Raw genomic sequence first — 10,031 nt, forward strand, 5'->3', positions numbered from 1 at the left:
ATTAGAGGATAGCTGGTTTTGGCTGGTGGTTGGTTAGTTCAGTGTGTGGCAATAAATGGCTGCTTTTCAAGGTCTACAGCTCTCTGCGTCTCAAATGATTTCTCCTAAAACTGCTGCCCCCAAGGATACAACAGGTATAACTTGTTCCTGAAAAATGTACTAAATGATAATGCCCAAAGTATCAAATTCCACACCTTGGTGGCAGGCTTCCGACCAAAATCTAGCACTATGGCACTAAACTTTAAAGAGCAGAATTTAAAAAAGATTCAGCATGGAGACTGTTTGATCCTAACAGTCTCAGTCGGATCTCCCCTCTGAGAGAGTCCTTTTTGTAGTTCAGAGCTGGGTCTGCTTCAAGGTCTGAAGGTCTGTGTGTCGCAAGCAGGCAGGCTCTCAATGTCTGTGGTATGGAAAATCCTGTAGAAAAAGATTGAATGAAATTGTAGCTGAAAAAATGGAGCATTTGCCAAGCCCAGTACACCATAGTGTGGTGACATCCTCATTCTTGCATCGTCACAGTAATACAATTAGAGTGGGAGTTTCCAAACACTCAGCAAAACTCTGCTCCCACTTAAATCAGTGGTAAAACTGCCATTGACTTCTGCAGGAGCAGAGCTAGACCAATGCTGAGTGCTTCTGAAAATCCCAGCCATAGGCTTTGTCTGCAGTAGACAAGGTTTGTTGGTCTAGCTATACTACCAAACCCTCTTAGGCCTGGTCTACACTACGGGTTTAGGTCGACTTTAGCAGCGTTAAACCGAATTAAGCCTGGACACGTCCACACAACGAAGCCCTTTCTTTCGACTTAAAGGGTCCTTTAAACCGGTTTCTTTACACCACCTCTGACGAGGGGATTAGCGATAAAATCGGTCTTTGCGGGTCGGAATTGGGGTAGTGTGGACAGAATTCGACGTTATTGGCCTCCGGGAGCTATCCCACAGTGCTTCATTGTGACCGCTCTGGACAGCACTCTCAACTCAGATGCACTGACCAGGTAGACAGGAAAAGACCCGCGAAGGTTTGAATTTCATTTCCTGTTTGCCCAGCGTGGAGAGCACAGGTGACCCCGCAGAGCTCATCAGCACAGGTAACCGTGATGGAGTCCTCCCAGGATCGCAAAAGAGCTCCAGCATGGACCGAACGGGAGGTACGAGATCTGCTCGCCATATGGGGAGATGAAGCAGTGATAGCTGAACTCCGTAGCAGTAAAAGAAATGGAAAAGTATTAGAAAAGATCTCCAAGGCCATGAAGGACCGAGGCCATAACAGGGACACACAGCAGTGCCGCGTGAAAATTAAGGAGCTACGGCAAGCTTACCACAAAGCCAGAGAAGCAAACGGAAGGTCCGGGGCAGAGCCGCAAACTTGCCGCTACTACGCGGAGCTGCATGCGATCCTAGGGGGTGCAGCCACCACTACCCCAACCGTGTGCTATGACTCTCTCACTGGAGAAACACACAGGGAAGACGGTTCGGGGAACGAGGAAGATGACGATGGAGGTACTGTAGGTAGCTCACAGCAGCAAGGAAGCGGAGAAACCGGTTTCCCCAACAGCCAGGATATGTTTGTGACCCTGGACCTGGAACCAGTAACCCCCGAACTCACCCAAGACCCTCAGGGCACACAGGAGACCTCTGGTGAGTGTAACTTTGTAACTATTTGTAAACATTACAAAAAAAAAGCAAGCGTGTTTAATGATTACTTTGCCCTGGCAATCGCGGCCAGTACATCTACTGGAAAAGTCTGTTAACGTGTATGGGGATGGAGCGGAAATCCTCCAGGGACATCTCCAGAAAGCTCTCCTGGTTGAAATGGGGTGATTTTATTAAGGGGACATTCAGAGGCGCCCGTTCCTGCTCTTCTGACCAGAAATGTTCCCCGCTGTTAACCACGCGGTGGGGGGAGGGGTGAAGTGATCATCCCAGAGAATCGTGTGTGTGTGTGTGTGTGTGTGGGGGGGGTTTACTTGTGTTTGTGCCGCATGTTAACCGGGAAACCGCAGCCCCCTCCTTTTACATTGAAACCCCATTTTAAATGGACAACCCAATTCATCCTTGATATGGGAAATGCGCTGCTGTTTGCAACCTTTCCCGCATGTTAAGAAGGTTAAAAAAGCCAAAACACTGTGGCCTACGATGGCTGCCTGCAAGCCGAAATATGCGACCTTGTAATGAAAGAGTGTACCCATTTTTCTCTAAAATGTGTCTTTTTTAACCACCTCTCCCTTCTCCTCCGCCAGCTGCAAATGTTTCTCCTTCGCAGAGGCTCGTGAACATTAGAAAGAGAAAACGTAGGACGAGGGACGAGATGTTCACGGAGCTGCAGATGTCCGCCCAGGCTGATAGAGCACAGCAGAATGCGTGGAGGCAGTCAATGTCGGAGATGAGAAAAGCCCAATATGAACGAGAGGAGAGGTGGCGGGCTGAATCGCGGGAAGAACAGAGCAAGTGGCGGGCTGAAGATGATAGGTGGCGTCAGCTTGCAGACAGACGGCAAGAGGCAATGCTCCGTCTGCTGGAGCATCAAACTGATATGCTCGAGCGTATGGTTGAGTTGCAGGAAAGGCAGCAGGAGCAGAGACCGCCGCTACAGCCCCTGTGTAACCAACAGCCCTCCTCCCCAAGTTCCATAGCCTCCTCACCCAGACGCCCAAGAACACGGTGGGGGGGCCTCCGTCCACCCAGTCACTCCACCCCAGATGATCGCCCAAGCATCAGAAGGCTGGCCTTCAATAAGAGTTAAAGTTTTAAAATGCAGTGTGTCCTTTTCCATCCCTCCTCCCCCACCCATCCCAGGCTACCTTGGCAATTATCCCCCTACCTCTGTAAGGAACTAATAAAGAATGCATGAATGTTAAAAAAAAATGACTTTATTGCCTCTGCAAGCGGGAGGGGAGGGTGGGGTGGGGTGGTTGGTTTACAGGGAAGTAGAGTGAACCGGGTCGGGGGGGGGGGTTTGGAGGGTTCATCAAGGAGAAACAAACAGAAGTTTCACACAGTAGCCTGGCCAGTCACAAAACTCGTTTTCAAAGCTTCTCTGATGCGCACCGCACCCTGCTGTGCTCCTCTAACCGCCCTGGTGTCTGGCTGCGCGTAATCAGCGGCCAGGCGAGTTGCCTCAACCTCCCACCCCGCCATAAAGGTCTCCCCCTTACTCTCACAGATATTGTGGAGCGCACAGCAAGTAGCAATAACAATGGGGATATTCTTTTCGCTGAGGTCTGAGCGAGTCAGTAAGCTGCGCCAGCGCGCTTTTAAACGTCCAAATGCACATTCCACCACCATTCGGCACTTGCTCAGCCTGTAGCTGAACAGGTCCTGACTCCTGTCCAGGCTGCCTGTGTACGGCTTCATGAGCCATGGCATTAAGGGGTAGGCTGGGTCCCCAAGGATCACGATAGGCATTTCAACATCCCCAATGGTCACTTTCTGGTCCGGGAAGAAAGTCCCTTCCTCCAGCTTTCGAAACAGACCAGAGTGCCTGAAGACGCGAGCATCATGTACCTTTCCCGGCCATCCCACGTTGATGTTGGTGAAACGTCCCTTGTGATCCACCAGGGCTTGCAGCAGCATTGAAAAGTACCCCTTGCGGTTTACGTAGTCGGTGGCTTGGTGCTCCGGTGACAAGATAGGGATATGGGTTCCGTCTATGGCCCCGCCACAGTTTGGGAATCCCATTTCAGCAAAACCATCCACTATTGACTGCACGTTGCCCAGAGTCACTACCCTTGCTATCACCAGGTCTTTCATTGCCCTGGCAAATTGGATCACAGCAGCCCCCACCGTAGATTTGCCCACTCCAAATTGATTCCCGACTGACCGGTAGCTGTCTGGCGTTGCAAGCTTCCACAGGGCTATCGCCACTCGCTTCTCAACTGTGAGGGATGCTCTCATCTTGGTATCCTGGCGTTTCAGGGCAGGGGACAGCAAGTCACAAAGTTCCATGAAAGTGCCCTTACGCATGCGAAAGTTTCGCAGCCACTGGGAATCGTCCCATACCTGCAGCACGATGCGGTCCCACCAGTCTGTGCTTGTTTCCCGGGCCCAGAATCGGCATTCCACGGCATCAACCTGCCCCAGTGACACCATGATTTCCACATTGCTGGTGCCTGTGCCTTGTGAGAGGTCTATGTCCATGTCAATTTCCTCATCACTCTCGTCGCCGCGCTGCAATCGCCTCCTCGCCTGGTCCGGGTTTCGCCTTGGCATGTCCTGGCTCTGCATATACTCCAGGACAATGCGTGTGGTGTTCATAGTGCTCATAATTGCCGCGGTGATCTGAGCGGGCTCCATGATCCCAGTGCTAGCTATGGCGCCTGGTCAGAAAAAAGGCGCGAAAGTAGTATCTGATGGACCAGGAGAAGGAGGGAGGGCGGGAGGGAGGGAGGGCCGAGTGACGACATGGCGTACAGGTACAGGAACAGGGAGAAACACAAACAACTGTCACACAGAATGGTCCCCCCAAAGATTAAAATGAAAACCCTGGGCTTAGCAGGCCATTGATTTCACGGAGGAAGGGGAAGCATATGAATACAGAACAAATCTATTTTTTACATCTTATGGTGGCAGCCGACGGTGCAGCATGAGTGACAGCCATACCAATATGACGACGATGGGTACCAATCATAATATACCATCATCTGCCAAAAGGCAAGGGGCTGCTGCTGTGTAGCAATGCAGCCCCACGTCTGCCAGCCCCACGTCCGCCAGCACCCAGCATCGCCCTCGGCCACTTCTGGGTGCTTAGCAGACAATACTGGGCAATTGGCAGAAAATAGTATATTACGACTGGTAGCCATCATCATCGAAACAGTAGCATGTCTGCCCAGGTGGCCATGATTGACAGCCACACCAATACGACGACAATGGGTACCAGTCATAATATACCATCGCCTGGCAAGGGGCTGGTGCAATGCAGCCCTACGGCTGCCAGCCCCATGGCTATCACTCATGCTACACCGTCTACCGCCAAAAGGCAGTTAGCAGCTGCTGCTGTGTAGCAATGCAGTCCCACGTCTGCCAGCACCCAGAGGACATATGGTGACGGTGAGCTCAGCTGAGCTGAGCGGGCTCCATGCTTGCCGTGGTATGTTGTCTGCACAGGTAGCCCAGGTAAAAGGGCGCGAATCTATTGTCTGCGTTGCTGTGACGAGGGGGGAGGGGCCTGACGACATGTACCCAGAACCGCCCGCGACACTGTTTTGCATCATCCGGGCATTGGAATCTCAACCCAGAATTCAAAGAAAAGGCGCGAACCGCTTCTCGGCTCTCTGAGCTGTGGCGCAAACGTAGTATTTGACGGACTAGGGGAAGGAGGGAGGGCGGGCTGAGTGACGACATGGCGTACAGGCACAGGGAATTAAAATCAAGAACGGTGGCTGTGCATCAGGGAGAAACACAAACAACTGTCACACAGAATGTTCCCCCCAAAGATTAAACTGAAAACCCTGGGCTTAGCAGGCCGTTGATTTGACGGAGGGAGGGGGAAGTAAATGAATACAGAGCAAATCTATTTTTTACATCTTAAGACGATGGTGCAGCGTGACTGATAGCCCTCGGCATCTTTCTGGGTGCTTGGCAGCAAATACGGGGCAGTGTATGACGATGGTCTTCAGGCCTATTGCACAATCGGCTGCTCGGGGAAGACTCTGCTAACGTGCGATGACCCGACTTGTAATAGGACGGCTAATAGTCGTAATACACCATTTACTGCCAAAAGGCAAGCCCCACGGCTGCCAGCACCCAGATCGCCGATGAAGGCTACCAGTCTACTGCACCGTCTACTGCCAAAAGGCAGTTAGCAGCTGCTGCTGTGTAGCAATGCAGTCCCACGTCTGCCGGCACCCAGAGGACATATGGTGACGGTGAGCTGAGCTGAGCGGGCTCCATGTTGTCTGCACAGGTAACCCAGGTAACCCAGGTAAAGAGGCGCGAATCTATTGTCTGCCGTTGCTGTGACGGGGGAGGGAGGGGCCTGACGACATGTACCCAGAACCGCCCGCGACACTGTTTTGCATCATCCGGGCATTGGGCATCTCAACCCAGAATTCAAAGGGGCGGCGGAGACTGCGGGAACTGTGGGATAGCTGTGGGATAGCTACCCATAGTGCAATGCTCTGGAAGTCGACGCTAGCCTTGTACTGTGGACGCGGTCCGCCGACTAGAGCACCTAGAGCATTTTATTGTGTGGACACACACAATCGGCTGTATACAACCGATTTCAATAAAACTGGCTTCTATAAATTCGAACTAATTTCGTAGTGTAGACGTACCCTTAGTCTTAGTGGAGGGTTTATACCAGCAAAAAAGTCCTTTTGCTGGGGTAGTTTGTACCTGTTGCCCGAATGAAATAAACTATACTGGCAAAAGGACTTTTATGCAGAATAAAAGGGCTTTCGCCAACATAGAAATGTCACAAAAAATCACACCTCTTGGGGATGTTACTCTACCGGCAAAAATTCTAGTATAAACCTATCCTTAGTTTCTTCCTGTTACACAACTAGTTTGGTTAGTCTGACTTTTATACAAAACTGATTTCATTTGCTTATATTGATTGAGGATAAATTCTCTTCTCTTTTCCTATTTTAATGTTTACATGGATACCGGTGCATTTACTAAGGCCAGGTTTACACTACCACTTACTTGGGTATAAGTTACGTCACTCAGGAGAGTTAATAGACCTCCTCCTTTCCCCCCGACCCCCGTCCTCCCCCGAGAGACCATAAGTTACACTGACCTAAGCACCGGGGTGGACAGCACTATGTTGGCAGGCGAGCTTCTCCCACTGATATAGCTACTGCCTCTTGCGGAGGTGGATTTATTATGTCAATGAGAGAGCTCTTTCCCATCAGCATAGAGCGTCTTCACTAGACATGCTATGCAGCTGTGCCGATGTAGCGCTTCTAGTGTAGACTAGCCGTAAGTTGTACCTTCACCTCTTTTTATCTCTGTCTCTTTATCTTCTCTGTCTAGGTTCTTATACTGCACCCATTAGTGTTGTGTCTGATTGCCTCTTCCAATGAATGCTTCTTTAGATCTATGTAGTGCACAGTGGCTCAAGTAGTCTTGAGCCGTTCCCATAACGTGTGTTTAGCTCTGCTTATGTCCTACAACACCTTTTTGTGAGTGTTTCATTATTAACCATTCAAACAGCGGGTATTTTCTTTTGCAGGCAGCCTACTTGTAATGCAACATAACAATGGAACATTAAGCAATCAGTGGGTCCACTCATGTGAATCTGTGCTCCCCAACTTGAGTGTGGGTTGCCAAATCTGTCCCTCAATATTATAACCAGAGCTGGCTGGAGAATGACAGTTCCATCGTGTGACAGCACCCAAGATTTCAGTATTTGTTTTCATGCCACACTAGAACAAAACTCAAACTTTGTAAACACTTTCTCGCTCTCTCTCTCTCTCTGGAAGTGACCGGAGAGACTGCCCTAGATCCTAGAAACCTTCCATTGACAATATTGTTGAAATCTATGCGTTTTCACAGAACGTTTTGGCTTTGATGAAACAGCATATTTCCATGGAAAAACATGCCAACCAGCTCTAATTAGACCGAATAAGAGTGTCAAGCCTGCCTGGTGTGACTTGTATCTACCTGTCATGACTGTAAATATGGGCCTGCGTCACCAAACTTGGATCTAGATCTGGATTTCAAAACCCTAGCAAAACTGGGTGGTGATCAGCTCTAGGCTTGGTTTTGGACTGTTACAAAAGTACACATGTAATATGGAACTATATAATTACATAATGAATAGACATCATTTTTGTTGCACAAGGTTCCGTGCATGCATGCCTGTTTGTACACATAAAAATCAGTGTGGGTGTAATTAGAATTCACATCGCTGATGTCGTTTACAAAGGTCATTTCAGACTGGGGAGAGATTGAACATGTTGCTTTTAATCGAAGATGGGCTATTTAACAGGTCTTTCTGACAATAAACAGAGAACAATAACATTGCAGCTGCTGTCACCTCCTTCCTCCTCCTCCCCCCCCCAGCCCAAAAGCATTTTTAATATATCTCTTGTTTTGCTTAATATAAATATAATGAATTCACTGTCCTCTCCAGCCCTGGTTGAGTTGTGTAATGGCCAGTAGTGTTATAGTGCAAATTAACACCAGCGTCTGGGATCATGACACTGGTCTAACTCTTTTTTCACTCACAAGTCTTGTTGAGAAATCTAGCTGAAATTGTGGTGTACATTTTGTGTGTGTGTGTGTGTGTGTGTTTTGAGCAAGCTCAAATTACCAGGCATTTCTTCCTTCCTGCTGCCCTGTAGAATGAACAAACCTTCCCAGCCCCACTTCTCTTACCTGAGTGCTCAAAAGACCCAAGAAAGTATCACTTCTGGTGGGATTTCAAAACCCAACCTGACGCAGAGGTGCCAAATTCCAGCTAAACAGCTGCTGTGTACTGTCAAATCTACGCACTGCAATGATTTGTACTGCCCATGGCTGCACCAGCTACAGCCGTTTGTTTAAAAAATAAAGAGACAGATAAATCCAACTCTTACACTTCTCCTAGCAAGCTCCTATTATCCATGAGCCTCTTTTAAAAAATGGCTTGCTGTAGAATGCATTAGAGCTAAATTATCATTTATGTTTGTCACAGGGGTTGCTAATGTGTAATGAGATTTTAGAGTTAATGTTTTGTACAAAGCACTTAGCGAAGCCGGAATGAAATTGGTTCAGGATTCTGATGTGGTGTTTTAATTAAAGATAGTTTCCAATCAGAGCTGAGCAAATGGCTTGTCAGAAGATTTTATACCCATCAGCCAATATACCGAGGTAATCCTGGTCTTGCTTTCTGCTTTGGGGTGCCATTGAGGGAATTAGGTGAGGGAGCCTCTTTGAAATGAACACACTGCTACCTCACTCAGCTGGACGCCCCTTAAAGGAGATGGACCATTTATTTGAGGCTATGAAATGTCCACCTGGACGGTGAGGATTTGATTCACTGCTGTGTTATTCCATTCATGCTGTAGTTACGGCGCAATGGCGTCACACCACTACACTGCACGGAATCAGGTGGGAGCCAGAGTCTGTGATTCTAGGGCTGACCCTGGACCCTTCACAGTATGGGTCTGACCTCTGATTTCTAACTGCAGTTCTCTCTCCTGCTCTTCTACCAGGGAGAGAAAACAGAGACAAAAAGGGGGAAAAAAAGGGTGTGTGTGCGGGGGAGGAGATTCCGCGTCAACGTAGCTGAATCTGCAGTAGGAGGAGGGGGCAGCAGCACGGGGCATCTCAGACAAACTTCATACAAGTTATTAATTTGGGATTTGGTTCCTAGCTACTGTGGTGATGGGTGGTTAGGCAGAGCTAAACTCGAGAGTGCCAGTCTAGTCATCTTTGGTGTTACTAATCAATGTAAAAATCAAATGCATCTTAACAGAGCTATTCCTTTGATTATAGAGGAAGAACAAGGGTTTCATTGCATCTAATGTCCAACACAGTGATCTAACAGTTTGTATTCAAGGCAGAATACTGACGCGTCTGGAACTTCACCCAGTGTCATGTACTAACCGGGGCTACAAAATAATCATATTTTAAAAAAAGATTGTCAAACTGTGCCATAACCTAATACCATGTATGGAGCGTTCTAGGCCAGTGGGCTTGTGTGCTAGATGTAGATCACAGACATCAGCAGATGTCACATCATAACATGGCACATCCTGGATTATTGCAGCAGAGGGGAAGCCCTTTAAAAGCAAACAAACACAGCACCACTAAGAATCATATTTATTTTTGCAGTTTTTCCATTCTAAACTTTTTATATCTGAATAATTGCCAACCATCCAGCTATGTGGTTTACATTCCATTTGGTAGGGAACTTAATTTAATCCCTTTTAGTATATGCATTATTCTTTTTATTAGGTGTTTGACTTTAAGTGAGAGAAAAAGATTTCATTTTATATGCAGTCTTGCCGTTATTGTTTTCTTTAAGGTTCACCTCCTTATACATTTCTTTTCTTTTACAGGTTTGTTAATTTAAATGTCTCATGTGCAGTTTGGAGGCTGAGGTGC

At 48.2% G+C, this 10,031-nt stretch overlaps 1 protein-coding gene across 1 annotated transcript; it reads left to right on the forward strand.

The window, feature by feature from the left end:
- The first annotated feature begins 966 nt into the window (after positions 1-966).
- LOC135982648 (uncharacterized) lies at positions 967-2,863 on the forward strand. Its single transcript, XM_065590403.1, has 2 exons — positions 967-1,637; positions 2,240-2,863. Exons 1-2 carry the CDS (start codon positions 1,097-1,099, stop codon positions 2,740-2,742), a joined length of 1,044 nt encoding a protein of 347 aa, XP_065446475.1. The 5' UTR covers positions 967-1,096; the 3' UTR covers positions 2,743-2,863.
- The last annotated feature ends 7,168 nt before the right edge of the window (positions 2,864-10,031 follow it).

This window comes from Chrysemys picta, chromosome 3 (genome assembly GCF_011386835.1).
Source record: "Chrysemys picta bellii isolate R12L10 chromosome 3, ASM1138683v2, whole genome shotgun sequence".
Classification (NCBI taxonomy): domain Eukaryota; kingdom Metazoa; phylum Chordata; order Testudines; family Emydidae; genus Chrysemys; species Chrysemys picta.